Genomic DNA, 16,373 nt, shown 5'->3' with positions numbered 1-16,373 from the left:
AGCTACTCATCTTCTCAAAATTCGGTAAGTCCCTTTTAAATCTTTCTCCTCCCACTTTAAACCTGTGTTCTCTAGTTGTGGACTCCCCCACCAGGAGAAAAGACCTTGGGTATTCAACCCAACTATACCTCTCAAGATTTTATAAACCTTTATAAGGTCACCCTTCAGCCTCCAATGCTCCAGGAAAAATAGCCTCAGTCTAGTCAGCCTCTCCCTATAGCTCAAACCCTCCAACCCTGGCAACAATCTTGTAAATCTTTCCTGAACCCTTTCAAGTTTCACAACATTCTTCCTGTAGCAAGGAGATCAGAATTGAATGCAGTATTCCAAAAGTGGCCTAACCAATGTCCTGTAATTTGCAAAATTACCTCCCAACTCCAGTATTCAATGCACTGACCAATAAAGACAAGCATACCAAATGCCTTCTTCACTATTCTGTCTACCTGGTTCTCTACTTTTAAGGAACCATGAATCTGCAATGTAATTATACTAATTCCTCTGGCAGCTTATTTCACCCTCAGCAATAAAAAATGTTACCCCTTAGTCCCTTTTAAATCCTTTCCCTCTCACCTTAAAACTATGAGCTCTACTTTTGGACTTCCCAAGTCTGGGAAAATAAGGTTAGGGTTGTTTTCCTTGTGATCAAGAAGGCTGAGGGCTGACATGATTGAGATTATACAAAATTGCAAAGGGTAGAGTTTGAGTAGACAGAGGCAACATGTTTCCCTTGGTAGAGAGTTCAAAAACCAGGGTGCAAAGATTCAAGCAAAATTGCAGAAGAGTTAGAGGAGAGGAAAATCTTTTTTTAATGCAGAGGCTGATGGGCGCCTGGAATTAACTGCTTGACTTGGTGGTGGAGGCAAAGAGAACCTAAATTCTTTTTAAAAGAATCGGGGTGCCTTTGGGTCAGCATGAACAAAATGGATCGAATATCACCCCCTGCTGTGTTATATGATTTCCGTGGTTCCATGCATCTTCACAGCATTGTGCAGTTTTCATTTGAATTTGACACCAACCTTAAGTCCAGTAGTTATCCATGAATGATCATGGCCACCTTTGCCAGTAAGGAGACACCTGTTGGGTCGAATGGCCTGCTCTGTGCTACATTGTATATAAAGTTTCCATGTCCAAAGTGTTTCTTTAATTGTCTATACCTGAAATGCGAGTTTCCTTCTTTAATAACTTAGAACAGTCATTAGATTGATAAAGAATTGTAGATCCTGTGGTGATTCGCAGAAATGCAAAGTAAAAGAAACAAATTAAATCGTGCGATTAAATGAAATTGCTAAAGTTTTTTAAAAACTTCAAAAACTACCTGTTTATGCAAATGAGCAACTACAAAATAAACGTCAGCATTTTGCTTTGTGCCACGCATTTAACGCAAAATAAAAATAAAATATATATTTAAGGTTTTAAAATGAAAAATTCTGCCAGTTTAAAAAAATTCAGTCGCTTCGGTCGTTGTCCCCTCCCCTTTAAATCGTTACCTTTAAGTTTACGGGAGAAGCGCGACGCAGGCGTCGACCCAGCCGCAGGCGTGTGGTGATTGACAGGCACCTTGGACCAATCGACTGCGAGGACTGCGTGGTCCCTCTGAAGGTGCCGCAGAGAAACAGCCAATCGGCGTGAGGCGAGGGCGGGACTTGGTGACGGTGTCTTCCGGTGAGTGCGAGCGGAACAAGATGGCGGCGCTGAGTGAGTGAGGGCCGCGAGTGAGAGGAGGGGGAGAATAGAGTGAAAGCTCCAACCACCTCTACCCCACCCCACTCACTCACTCCATCGTCCTCAACTACACCCTACGCCCCTCATTAGTCCTTTCGCGTCCCCACTCTCCCCTCCACCAACAGCACCCTCTCACTCCCATCACTCTACTCCCCCCTTCCCGCCTCTCCCTCTTTCCCCATTGACCTCGGACCTTCCCCCCCCCCCCCTTTCACATACTCCCCCCCCCCCCCCTTTCACATACTCCCCCCCCCCCCCCTTTCACATACACCCCCCCCCCCCCCTTTCACATACACCCCCCCCTTTCACATACACCCCCCCCTTTCACATACACCCCCCCCTTTCACATACACCCCCCCCTTTCACATACACCCCCCCCTTTCACATACTCCCCCCCCTTTCACATACTCCCCCCCCTTTCACATACTCCCCCCCCCTTTCACATACTCCCCCCCCTTTCACATACTCCCCCCCCTTTCACATACTCCCCCCCCCCTTTCACATACTCCCCCCCCCCCCTTTCACATACTCCCCCCCCCCCCCTTTCACATACTCCCCCCCCCCTTTCACATACTCCCCCCCCCCTTTCACATACTCCCCCCCCCCTTTCACATACTCCCCCCCTTTCACATACTCCCCCCCCCCCCCCTTTCACATACTCCCCCCCCCCCTTCACATACTCCCCCCCCCCCCCTTTCACATACACCCCCCCCCCCCTTTCACATACACCCCCCCTTTCACATACTCCCCCCCCTTCACATACTCCCCCCCCCTTTCACATACTCCCCCCCCCTTTCACATACTCCCCCCCTCCCCTTCACATACCCCCCCCTTCACATACCCCCCCTTTCACATACCCCCCCCTTTCACATACCCCCCCTTTCACATACCCCCCCCCTTTCACATACCCCCCCCTTTCACATACACCCCCCCCTTTCACATACACCCCCCCCTTTCACATACACCCCCCCCTTTCACATACACCCCCCCTTTCACATACACCCCCCCTTTCACATACACCCCCCCCTTTCACATACACCCCCCCCTTTCACATACACCCCCCCCTTTCACATACACCCCCCCCTTTCACATACACCCCCCCCTTTCACATACACCCCCCCCTTTCACATACACCCCCCCCTTTCACATACACCCCCCCCTTTCACATACACCCCCCCCTTTCACATACTCCCCCCCCTTTCACATACTCCCCCCCCCTTCACATACTCCCCCCCCTTTCACATACTCCCCCCCCTTTCACATACTACCCCCCCTTTCACATACTCCCCCCCCCCTTTCACATACTCCCCCCCCCCTTCACATACTCTCCCCCCCTTCACATACTCCCCCCCCCTTCACATACTTCCCCCCCCCCCCCTTCACATACTCCCCCCCCCCCCCCCCTTCACATACTCCCCCCCCCTTCACATACTCCCCCCGCCCCCCCCTTTCACATACTCCCCGCCCCCCCCCCCCCCTTTCACATACTCTTTCCCCCCCCCCCTCCAACAAACTCTATAATAGCAATGTGTCAATGTCCAGCTACTAACAAATAACAGCACAACAGGCACAGCGAGTCTTTGCTTGCAATTTATATTATTTGGCTGCCTGTTTGTGAAATTTCATATATGTTTGCCTTTAATATTTAAAAAATAGCCTTTCTTTTTCCTGAACATATTCAGTAGCTTGGCATCCGTAGTTAATTAATTGTCCTTTGAGTGAGGAAGTTTTTCTTTGTCTTTCCCAACCAGGGAAAACATCCTCCTTGCATTTAGTATGTTCAACCCTGTTAAAATTTTATATGTTTTAATCAGGTCTCCTCTGATGACTACAGTCCCAATAGCAGCAAACCCTCCTCCCCACCAGCTGTCCCTAGTATGAGCTTCATGAACCTCCATGACTCCCTGTATGGTGAATGTATTCTCTCTTAGGAAGAGCAAAACTGCATACAGTACTCCAGCTGTGGTCTCACTAAGGCCCTGTATAGCTGCAGTAAGATATCCTTCCATCTGAACTCCAGTCCTCAATACCGTTTTTCCTCCATCCATATGTGATATTGTTTTGGTAATTGTGACTGTAGTGATTTTATTTTTCTTGTTCTAGTGACGCTGAGACATTCCTCTTTACCATTGAATAAGGACTTGTGCAGCTGAAGAATTTCATGAGGAGGACTGAGGGGATACCGAGATGGAAGGCTCTTCAACTCCCCACACCTCTAGGCCTACCCCTTCCCGGAAGAGGGAAGGGAGTGTGGAAAGCCAGAGCCGGTCACGTGTCCGAGTGACTTCGAAGCCAGTGAGGAAAGTGCGGCGAACAGCAAAGTGGAACACCAGGGACTATACAATCCATGATACTGACAACGACATGCTCCTGATCATTTCTAATGAAAACGGGATGCAGAAGAGGCCAAGGAAACTAGCAGGGAAGAAAAGCAGCTGCAAGTTAAACACACAACGCAGCTCCCACAAAAACAAGGGGCTCCTGAAAAATGCAGGGTTGAAGGAGGCCAGCTCCGTGGGCTTGGCAGGCCAGCATAAGCAAACTGATTCAGATCTGGAGCCTGAGAAGCCAGAAGCCCTAGACCGATGGGGTCAACAGCTTCCAATTGAAGTCTTGGTTCATATCTTCCATTATATAGTGTCATCGAATGGCGCTGTGCCATTTCTCTGTAGGTGTGTGTGATAAAGAGGATTTCTTTCTTGTTGAAATGTGACCTCCTGCAAACTGCAAAGGTGGTGAGATGGGAGTAGCTGACACTGTATAAAGATTTTTGTTAAATGGTTTCCCCTTTTGTAAAGACTGTGAAGGATTCAGGCTTCCAGATAGAACTGCGAGCCATGGCTAATAAGACCGGATTATGGTTAGATCTGGTCCATATAATTTTGATATAGCTTTCCACTCAACTCAGCTCTTGCATTTGTGTGCTTGTTTGAATTGACCTGTCCAAGCTTTCTCTTGTTTTTAAACAGGATGGCCCGTGTATGTCATCTGTGGTATGGAGCTGCTGCCAACCCCAAACTCTGGCAGAAAGTCACAATCTCCTATTGCTGGGTGGAATCTGGAAAGAAATTGGTGCCGCCAGTTCAGAGAAAAATCCAAAACACCCTCAACTGGCTGAAAGACAACCGGTTTGTATAGGTCTGATTGCTGAAGAAACCATGTTACTCATGGTGGGTGTGGAGAAACATAGAACATATAAAATAAGTGCAGGAATAGGCCATCTGGCTGTTCAAGCCTGTACTACTATTCAATATGGTCATGGCTGGTTATTCAATTTCAGTATCCTCTTCCTGCTTTTCTCTCCATACCCTCACCCCTTGATCCCTTTAGCTGCAAGCGCCATTTCCAGTTTCCTCTTGAGTATATCTAATGAACTGGCCCCAACAGCTTCCTATGGTAGAGAAATCCACAGGTTCACAACTCTCCAAGTGAAGGAATTCTTCCTCATCCCAGTCCTGATTGGCTTACCCCCTATTCTTAGACTGTGACCCCTAGTTCTTGACTTTCCCAACATTGGGAATATTCTTCCTGCATTTAGTCTGTTCAGTGCCATCAGGATGTTATACGTTTGTATAAGATTCCCCTCCCCACCCCTCATTTTTCTAAATTCCAACGAGTACAAGCCCAGTCAATCCAGTCTTTTCTCATTTGGCAGTCGAAATGAGGGAATGGGAGTGTAAGTAGTGGGGCCAATGTGTGGTATCTTATGGGGCCAACTGTTGGAACAGCAAATGATAAAAAAGTTACATTACATATCCCAAGGAAGAAGGAACATGTTAAGGGGAGGATAAGGGAATTGTATCTGATGAGGACAGGCAGAGACAGCATAAAAGAAAAGCATGCAATGTGAATATTAATGGGAAGCCTTTTAAAAACCAGCAGAGGATAACTGAAAAAGCAAATAGTGCAGTAAAATGAAATATGATAGTAAGCTATTTATGATGAAGAAGAAGATTGCAAGAGTGTATTTAGATGTCTAAAAGGTAAGAGAGAGGGAAGAATGGACTTTGGAGTGTTAGAAAATGAGGCTGGAGAAGTAGTAGTGGGGAACAAAGAAATGGTAGAGGAACGGAATAGGTACTTTGCATCAGTTTTCACTATGGAAGAACCTTAAAAGAGTCAGGGGCAGAGGTGGGTGGCAATCTGGGCAAGCTGAAAAGTCTGAAGGTGGTTAAATCACGCAGACCAGAGATAGCTGAGGAGATTGTGGAGGCATTGTTGGTGATCTTGCAGGAATCACTGCGGTTAGGGAGGGTGCCAGAGAACTGAAAAATGCTAATGTAATAATCCTGTTTAAGAAGAAAGGGAGGCAGAAGAAAGGAAATTATAGGCTCCTTAAGTTGACCGTAGTAACTTGTAAAATTTTAGAGTCCATTATTAAGGATATAAAGTTAAAAATCGCACAACACCGGGTTTTAGTCCAACAGGTTTATTTGGAAGCAGTGACTTTCGGAGTGCTGCTCTTTCATCAGGTGGTTGTGGTTACTCCAGAACCACCTGATGAAGGAGCAGCGCTCCAAAACCTAGTGCTTCCAAATAAACCTATTGGACTATAATCTGGTGTTGTGTGATTTTTAACTTTGTACAACCCAGTCCAACACCGGCATCTCCAAATGATTATTAAGGACGATATTATTAGATTACTTACAGTATGGAAACAGGCCCTTCAGCCCAACCAGTCCACACTGACCCTCTGAAGAGCAACCCACCCAGACCCATTCCCCTACATTTACTCCTTCACCTAACACTACGGGCAATTTAGCATGGCCAATTCACCTAACCTGCACATCTTTGGACTGTGGGAGGAAACTGGAGCACCCAGAGGAAACCCACGCAGACGCGATAGAATGTGCAAACTCCAAACAGACAGTCACTCAAGGCTGGAATTGAACCCGGGTCTCTGGTGCTGTGAGGCAGCAGTGCTAACCACTGTGCCACCATGCCTTATGGAGTACTTGGAAGTGCATGGTAAAATAGATCTGAGTCAGCGTGGCTTTGTCATGGGGAGGTCATGTTGACAAATCTGTTAGAATTCTTTGAGGAGGGAACAAGCAAGTTAGACAAAGGGAAACTAATTGATGTGATCCATTTAGATTTCCAGAAGGACTTTGACAAGGTGCAGCACAGGAGGCTGTTAGAAAATGAGTCCATGGTGTTAAGGACAAGTTCCTGGCACTGATAGAGGATTTGCTGACTGGCAGAAGATAGAGGAAGGGATAAGGGGATTTTTTCAGTATGGCAGCACGAGACTAGTGGAGTTCTGCAAGAGTTAGTGTTGGGACCACAGCTGTTTATGTCATTCTTTAATCATCTGGGCGAAGGAACTGAGGCTTTGTTGCTCAGTTTGACACAAAGCGAAGTGGAGGGACAAGTTCGGGTTGAGGAACCGGGGAGGCTGCAGAATGATATGAATAGGCTAGGATACTGGGCATAGATTGAATACAATATTGGAAAATGTGAGGTTATGCACTTTGGTAGAAAGAATAAAGGTGTAGATAATTTCTAAATGGGGAAAGACCTCGGAAATTTGAAGAACAAAGGGACTTGAGATTCCTTGTTCTGGATTTTCTTCAAGTTAACATGTAGGTTCAATTGGGAGTTAGCATTCATTCCAAGAGGGCTAGAATATAAGAGTAGAGATATATGCTGAGGGTGTGCAAGGCTCTGGTCAGACTGCATTTGGAATATTGTGAGCTGTTTTGGGCCCAGCTTCTAAGAAAGAATGTGCTGGCATTGGAGGGAGAGCAGAGGAGGCTCATAAAAATGGTCTTGGGGATGAAGGGCTTGTCATATGAGTAGCAGTTGAGGACTCTGTGTCTGTACTTGATGGAGTTCAGAAGGATGAGTAGGGATCTGATTTAAACTTACAGAATAGTGAGAGCCCTGGATGGAGTGGCCATTGAGAAGATGTTTCCACTAGTAGGAGAGATTAGGACCTGAGGGCACAGCTCAGTAATGAAGGGACGACTGTTTAGAACTGAGATGATGACGAATTTATTCAGCCAGAGGGTGATGAATCTGTGGAACTCGTTGCTGAAAGGGCTGTGGAGGCCAAGTCATTGAGTGTATTTAAGACAGAGAGCGTAAGGTGATCAAGGGTTATGTGGAGAAAGGAGAATGGATTTGGGAAGCATCAGCTACGATTGAATGGTGGAGCTGACTCGATTGGCGGAATTGCCTAATTCTGTTCCAATACCTGATGGTCTTATGGTTTTACAATTAATATTGTAAAACGACCTGAGGAACTTCATGGTAGCATTACCAAACAAAACTTGACACCAAGCCACATTAAGAGATGTTGGGGCAGCTGATGGATTTTTGGTATTGAAGAACATTTTAAAGGTGGCTCGGTTTAGAAACAGTCTTCGAGTTTAAAATCCAGATAGTTAACAATGTGGCCATTGGTGAAACAAAGGAAGTGAGGGAGAGGAAACCACAGTTGGAAGATCTCTACTGTCTTAGTGTTATGTAGTGGTGAGATAATGAGTGAAACCACAGAAGGATTTGAATTTAGGGCTCTGACATTTGAGATTTTGCAAGATTGAGAACTACTGTATGTCATTGTATGGGTGATGGTTCAATTGGACTTGGTTTGGGGTAGGATATGGTATCACGGTTGTGGGTGAAGTTACTTTCAAGGAACTGTGGTCTAAGCCTCTCTTCCCTTCCATGAAAACCATCTTGTCTTGTTTAAGCATTTGGACTGCACTCTGTTGTCCCGGCCCTGTTTTCTTTTCTCTCAGTAATTCCCCTGAACCTCTCGGCCCCCCATTTAAGGGTTATAGCTGGTGTGAAGTGAAAAGACAATTATTCCCGGTAGCAAAGAAAGAACTGCTTAAATTATTTTCAGGTTGAGATTTGCATGCATTTATTCTTAGACTTCAGGGAAAGTGAATCATTTCTGTTGAGCTAAGTTGCTGGCTTTCAAAATGAAGGAGTCAGTCTCTGTGGTAAGTTGTACTGTTATAGCTGATTTTATCTGCATTTGTTTTTAAACATACAGGTTTTCACAGCTTCGGGAATTTTCTCTCTGCAACTGGAATAATCTAGTGAGTTACACCATGAAGGTAAGACTGAAAATAGAGTGCCTGTGTACAGCTGGTTAACAACACTCACTTCATAAGTCATGTAAAGTCATTTGTAGAAATATCCACCAATCTTGCTTATATTTAAGTGATTAATCTGTCAATAGTTCTCAATTCACTGGGACCAATGTCGAATTTTGTTTTCCATTTAGTATTTTGTATCTTGCTTAGGTTAGTTCTGCTTTATACTTTGCATACAAAGGGAATGATAGGTTAATAGTAATCAACTTAGCTGACAAAATGTATTTAAAGAAGGCAAAGACACAGACTGCTTACTTCTAAGTGGGGGTTGCTAATCAGAGTTTAGGTTAATCAGGATGCTGGTGTTGGTAGTGGTGTCGTCCCGTTTCCCTATATCAGTTGAAGCAAACACTTAGAGACACAGTATGGCTTTAGCTCCATCATCTTTATTCTGGGCCCTGGAGGGAGAGGGAACAATCGTCCATGTGCACAGAGACATCAGTTCACAGTCTTCTCTGGAATAGCAGTTTCTTAATGAATTATATAGTCACTCTCAGCAGCATTCAAAAAAGGCAACATCTATATTCATTGGGTGACTGTTAGAATTAGCGAGCATCAACAGTAACGATTAAGCCATCTGGCATTATACAATGGATGTTCCTAACCTTGTTAACTGACATTACATAATGGGTCCAAAAGAGAAAACGCTGGAAAATCTCAGAAGGTCTGGCAGCATCTGTAAGGAGAGAAAAGAGCTGACGTTTCAAGTCTAACTGACCCTTTGTCAAAGGGTGCTTTTCACTTTTCACTTTGTTAACCCACTACCCTTGCCTCCAGCACCTCATTGTTTACTGCACGTTCTTATCTGGCAAAGTCATGCTAGCTGAACCTTTGTTACACAACCCAAAACTGAACTCCTTCCCTACCTGCTCATACCTTATACACTTTCTCATTCCCTCCTTTTATCATTTCATGATAACCACCTAGATGGCACTACCAGCTTTCATAAGACATTGACAGCCAGTGTTTAAGCAAGTTATTGACACAGCATACAATTAGTATAACAACAAAATTACCAATCTGTGCAGTAAATAGAATTTCTAGGATCCTCCCATGTGGAAAAGATTCACTAGTAAAGTTCTTAAATTCATAGTCCTTAATGACCACTTCATCCCCTCCAACTTGAGTGGAAATGAGCCAGTTATCCAAGATCGCCTTCAGTAAAGTCCAACCTGAAAACAAAATCCAGTCTGTCCTTCTGCACCATTCCGTGGAGAAATCTGATTTCTTAGAAAAGGGCAGTCAAATACTTAACAAAACTGACAAGACTTCCATCCTTCCGGAGATGCTTCAGATGGAGGATACCAGCACATCTGAGTGCAACAGGCTAGGTGAACCCTGCATTCTTTGCTGCTTCAGCTCCCGCTCTGCTGTTAAATGTAACAAAACCAACAGGCTGTTGTGATTTTAGCTTGATCAGTGAACCTTCATATCCCTTAAATGATCGAAAGACAAGGTAAAGCTCATGTGGTTTAAGGTCTATAGGAAGGAGAAAGTGAGGTCTGCAGATGCTGGAGATCAGAGATGGAAATGTGTTGCTGGAAAAGCGCAGCAGGTCAGGCAGCATCTAGGGAAGAGGAGAATCGACGTTTCGGGCATTAGCCCTTCTCCGCCCCCACCAGCGGAGAAGGGCTAATGCCCGAAACGTCGATTCTCCTCTTCACTAGGTCTATAGGAAGGCCACTGACAAAAGGTATATAGACTTCCTCTTCACTGTTGTTAGCTTCTTCACTTTTCGTGCTCATGACTGGGAAGCTGATTGAATCTGGGGGATCAGGTTGTGGAGGGGTTGGTGGTGGTCCAATGGCATGTTTTACCTATGAATGGAGAAATTCGAGAAAAGATGTTAGCTGCTGAAAGTATCTTTGTATTTCCCCTCTCATTCCCTCCTACAAAGGTGATTATCAGTATGAAGACAGTCACACATTAAACGACACTAAATTGTGTCTGCCTATATCACCATTCTCAGTTAACTTGAAGTCTGTTACTCTGTTCACTATTTATGACATTATCAAGTTTTATGCAATCCATAAATATCTAAATTGTACTGCCTAAACAATTCAGTCAATTATGAACAACAGTCAATGATCCTAAAATCAAATCCCTCAGGGGACCCCATTGAGGGTATTCAAAAATTTTCCTTTAACAAATTAATACTTGGTTAATGAGAAAGACGTCACAAAAAGTATTTCAAAAATCTGGAACAGCAAGAAAACAACAAAAAGTTTGATGTGCTTTTACAATTGAAGAGGCAGTTTCAGTTCAGATTTAAATCTCAAATAGTCGTGGGAAACAAATGTAGAATATTTTAAAACATGTTCTCCAAATGAAACTGCCGAAATGAAACAGTTGGAATTACAGTGGCAAATTTGGTAGAGATCAACATTCTTTGAGTTTGCAATATGAAGGGGGCCAATGAAGTCTTAATAATAATTAGCAGAGCTGAAACAGTTTCAAGTTCTAATATTCTCTAAAACCTTAACAAAACATCAAACTCAAAATGCACTCTTCTTTTAGTGAGCACCCTGCGTTTAAAAATACAGCAGCTAAGATATTTTAATACAATACTCTCATCTGGCTAAAGCATGACCATTAATCCAACTTTTTATTTTAAACAGGTATTGTAGAATTTCAACCAAATCAGGGGTTCAAGGCACTCAGTTTGTTTTAAGGGTGAGATTCTCAACGATAACTTTGCGTCAGTGTTTACTGAGGAGAGGGACATGATGAATGTTGGGATTAGAGACAGAAGTTTGTTTACTCTGGATCACAATGACATAAGCAGGGCAGATGTGTTAGGTAGGTTGAAGGATATTAAGGTGGACAAATCCATAGGACCAGATGGGATCTGTCCCAGGTTGCTGGGGGAGGCGAGAGAGGAAATAGCTGAGGCCCTGACAGATAACTTTGTAGCATCCTTACACACAGGTGAGGTGCTGGAGGATTGGGGAGTTGGTCATGTTGTTTTCCCCGTACAAGAAGAGTCGTAGGGATATTCCAGGTAAGTACAGACCAGTGAGCCTGACGTCAGTGGTGGGAAGTTCCTGGCAAAGGTACTGAGGGATAAAATGTATTTATATTTGGAAAGGAATGGGCTTATCAGTGATAGTCAACATGATTTTGTGCAGGGGAGATTGTAATAGAGTTGTAACTTAATAGAGTTGTTTGAAGAAGTGACCAAGGTGATAGATGAAGGAAGGGCTATTGATGCCATATACATGTACTTTAGTAAGGCGTTTGATAAGGTTCCCCGTGGTAAACTAATGGAGAAAGTGAAGTCACATGGTGTGCAGCGTGTTCTAGCTAGGTGGACAAAGAACTGGTTGAGCAACAGGAGACAGTAATAGTTGAAGGGAGTTTCTCAAAATGGAGAAAGGTGACCAGTGGTGTTCCATAGGGATCAGTGCTGGGGCCACTGTTGTTTTGAGAAGATTTGTAGCTCAGGTTGAGGTTCTGGATGTATGTTTGCTCACTGACCTGGAAAGTTCATTTACAGACGTTTCGTCTGTAATACTAGGTAACATCTTCAGTGAGCCTTCGGACGAAAAGTTCCTGTTGGAATGCCATGCTTCTAGGAATTCTTGTGAGTGTCTCTGTTTGGCTTGTCCTAGAATGAATGTGTTGTCCAAGTCAAAGTGGTGTCCTTCCTTAACTGTATGTAAGGATATAAGTGAGACAGGGTCTCACGGTGGGCGGCACGGTGGCACAGTGGTTAGCACTGCTGCCTCACAGCGCTAGAGACCTGGGTTCAATTCCCGCCTCAGGCGACTGACTATGTGGAGTTTGCACGTTCTCCACGTGTCTGCGTGTGTTTCCTCCGGGTGCTCCGGTTTCCTCCCACAGTCCAAAGATGTGCAGGTCAGGTGAATTGGCCATGCTAAATTGCCCGTAGTGTTAGGTAAGGGGTAAATATAGGGGTCTGGGTGGGTTACGCTTCGGCGGGTCAGTGTGGACTTGTTGGGCCGAAGGGCCTGTTTCCACACTGTAATGTAATCTAATCTAAAATCCAATCTAGAGTCATGTCATTGTTTGGCTAGTTGGTGTTCATGTATCCTGGTAGCTAGTTTTCTGCCTGTTTGTCCAATGTAGTGTTTGTTACAGTTCTTGCACGGTGGCTAGGATTTCTGGATAGTCTTTTCTGCTAGCCTAGCCACTCTTGCCTCCATCAAAGACATCTTGGAAATGACTGCCAGACTACTCCGACCCCTTGGCATCATGGTACCCACAAACTCACCAATACACTAAAACAGCTGCTAATGAACTTGAAAGACCCTATACAGATAACAAGCAAAACTAATGTCATTTACAAAATACCATACAAGGACTGTAACAAGGACGACATTGGACAAACAGGCAGAAAACTAGCCACCAGGATACATGAACGTCAACTAGTCAAAAAATGACATGACCCACTCTCACTAGTATTCTTACGTACAGATAAGGAAGGACACCACTTTGACTAGGACAACACATCCATCCTAGGACAAGCTAAACAGAGACATGCACGAGAATTCCTAGAAGCATGGCATTCCAATCGGAACTCTATCAACAAACACATTGATTTGGACCCCATTTACCACCCCCTGAGAAGAAGAACAGGAAACAACATCTCCATAGGAAATGACATCACCAACCCAAAGAAACCCAAACATAAATAGAAAGCAGGAAACATCAGCAGTGCTTCTTCCAGAGGCTCACTGAAGATGTTACCAAGTATGGTGTCTGAAAATGAACCTTCCAGCTCAGCAAGCAAACCTACATCCAGTTGTTTGTGATTATACAAAAATGATCTGGAAGAGGGCATTGGTGGTCTGATTAGTAAGTTTGCAGATTACACGAAGATTGACGTAGCAGAAAGCATAGGGGATTGTCAAAGAATACAGGAGAGTATAGATAGACTGGAGAGTTGGGCAGAGAAGTATCAGATGGAGTTCAATCCAGGCAAATGTGAGGAAATACATTTTGGAAAGTCTACTTCTGGAGCAAACTATACTGTAAATGGAAGAGCCTGGGAAACAGTTGGATCAGCAGAGAGACCTGGGAGTTCAGGTCCATTGAACCCTGACGGTGGCTGCACAGGTGGATAGAGTATTCAAGAACATATGGTATGCTTGCCTTCATCAGAAGGGGTATTGGGTGTAAGAGCTGGCAGACCATGTTAACATTGTACAAGACTGGTTTGGCTGCATTTAGAATACTGTGTACAGTTCTAGTCGCCCCATTACCAAAAGGATGTGGGCGCTTTGGAAAGGGTGCAGAGAAGGTTTACAAGGATGTTGCCTGGTATGAAGAGAGGTTGAGTAGGTTAGGATTGTTTTCATTAGAAAAAAGGAGGTTCGGGGGGACCTGCCTGAGGTCTACAAAATCATGAAAGGTATAGACAGGATGGATAAAGGTAAGCTTTTTCCCAGGGTGAGGGATTCAATAACCAGAGCTCACGCATTCAAGGTGAGAGGTGATAAGTTTAAGGGGGATACACGCAGCAAGTACTTTACACAGGATGGTAGGTGCCTGGAGCGCGATGCTAGCAGAGGTAGTAGAGGCAGGCATGGTAGATTCATTTAAGGTGCATGAGTATGAGGACAGATGCATGAGCGGGTGGGGAGCAGAGGGATACAGATGCTTAGGAATTGTGCGATAGGTTTTGACAGTGGATTCAGATCAGCTCAGGCTTGGAAGGCTGAACAGCCTGGCCTGTTCCTGAGCTGTAAATTTTCTTTGTTACAAGTTTGATCATTTTAAAAAGGATATAATGTTATACAATTTCAATGTAAAAACAAAGTCTGCCCCATTGCATAGCCCAGAAAACATATTCATTGAGATCCTAATTCAAACAAAGAAAACAGATACTTAAAAGGATTTTCTGAACCAGGATTTTAACAAACCAAAATAGCATGGCACAATTTAGATTTAAACTTCCTGTTTTTGCCCCAAGTATTAGAACAACCTTTAACTTCAGCATTTCTCGTTTTTTTTGTTTTGAAGAGCCTCTAGTCAAACAACATCTTCTCACTTTAATACGGGGGAAAAATGCGCACATTTGAGAACCCCCCACTCCACCCAGTTCACCCGGTGATGATCCATGAAATGACAAACGAGCGAAAAAGATGGAGCAGGGGCCCCCAAAAGATCCACACCAGAGTCTGACAAAAATGAGTCTCGTCCACAGACTCCCAATCAACCACCACAGCACAGGAAAAAGAAAACACAAGCATTGGTCCAAGATTCCCAAAGCTCCGCGAACCCCACAGCACCTGGCACGGCACACAAAAAGATCACTGTAACCTCCTCACCTTGGTGCAAACTGGACTAAAGAATGCCACCCCAGTACCAGACAAGGCCGCGAAGGAAAGAAAGACCAGCCATACCCTCGTGATGAAAGAAACCTTGCAGCATAACACACGATGCTGCAGTCCAAGCCACACTCTTGCCCCCCAGAACAAAGACATGTAGAGGTTCAAATTTTGCCACTAGGGGCTTTAACCTCTTTCTCACAGGGACTCGAACTCTGTATGTCAGAGAACTCTAATCCCAATTAAACCCTAGGGGACCCTAACCCTAATCAAACATAATTGACTCGAACCTCAATTAAACCAAGGGCATTTGCACGCCAGTCAAAGCCCAGGGCATTTGCACGCCAGTCAAAGCCCAGGGCATTTGCACGCCAGTCAAAGCCCAGGGCATTTGCACGCCAGTCAAAGCCCAGGGCATTTGCACGCCAGTCAAAGCCCAGGGCATTTGCACGCCAGTCAAAGCCCAGGGCATTTGCACGCCAGTCAAAGCCCAGGGGCATTTGCACGCCAGTCAAAGCCCAGGGGCATTTGCACGCCAGTCAAAGCCCAGGGCATTTGCACGCCAGTCAAAGCCCAGGGCATTTGCACGCCAGTCAAAGCCCAGGGCATTTGCACGCCAGTCAAAGCCCAGGGCATTTGCACGCCAGTCAAAGCCCAGGGCATTTGCACGCCAGTCAAAGCCCAGGGCATTTGCACGCCAGTCAAAGCCCAGGGCATTTGCACGCCAAACAAGGGGACAGTTTCTGACACACAGGAATATCAAGACAGACCAAGGTTTAAAATCTTACCTTGTGGGCCTGTACGTCTTGAGGTAGCGATGTTCCGGATGATCGCTGACGCCGGCTGATCGTAACTATTTGTTTGGACTCCTAGCTGGCTTGCCATATTATCGTCCAGTTTCCCTATCCGCGTATAAGTCGATGCAAACACTGAGACACAGTATGGCTTTACCTGCTTCATCTTTATTCCGGGCCCTGGAGGGAGAGAGTATGATCACCCATGTGCACAGAGACACGAGTTTTTGGTCTTCTCTCAAACAGCAGATTCTTAAGGAATTATATAGTCGCTTACAGGGAGCAACATCTAAATAAGGCTCAATCTATATTGATTGGGTGACCGTTACATTCAACAAGCATCAACAGTAAAGATTAAGCCACTTGGTATTACATAGTGAATGTTCCTAACCTTGTAAACTGGCATTACATAATGGATGCTTTTCACCTTGTCAACCCACTACCCTTGCCTCCAGCAC

General features: G+C 44.9%; 1 protein-coding gene across 2 annotated transcripts in view; it reads left to right on the top strand.

The window, feature by feature from the left end:
* The first annotated feature begins 1,675 nt into the window (after positions 1 to 1,675).
* fbxl6 (F-box and leucine-rich repeat protein 6) overlaps positions 1,676 to 16,373 on the top strand; it is a 52,901-nt gene continuing 38,203 nt past the window's right edge. Inside the window, exons 1-4 of one of the 2 annotated variants that reach the window (XM_043690916.2) lie at positions 1,676 to 1,695; positions 3,826 to 4,394; positions 4,692 to 4,850; positions 8,726 to 8,789. In XM_043690916.2, the coding sequence (XP_043546851.1) occupies positions 3,910 to 4,394; positions 4,692 to 4,850; positions 8,726 to 8,789 (708 nt within the window). In that variant the 5' untranslated portion in view covers positions 1,676 to 1,695; positions 3,826 to 3,909. Of the gene's footprint in view, positions 1,696 to 3,353; positions 3,715 to 3,825; positions 4,395 to 4,691; positions 4,851 to 8,725; positions 8,790 to 16,373 lie in introns of those variants that run through there. The other variant, XM_043690918.2, reaches the window with a different exon arrangement.

Source organism: Chiloscyllium plagiosum, unplaced genomic scaffold (assembly GCF_037043375.1).
Source record: "Chiloscyllium plagiosum isolate Xiang-an unplaced genomic scaffold, Cpla_swu_hap1 HiC_scaffold_5, whole genome shotgun sequence".
Lineage (NCBI taxonomy): Eukaryota > Metazoa > Chordata > Chondrichthyes > Orectolobiformes > Hemiscylliidae > Chiloscyllium > Chiloscyllium plagiosum.
This window is presented reverse-complemented; position numbering and strand designations above follow the sequence as displayed.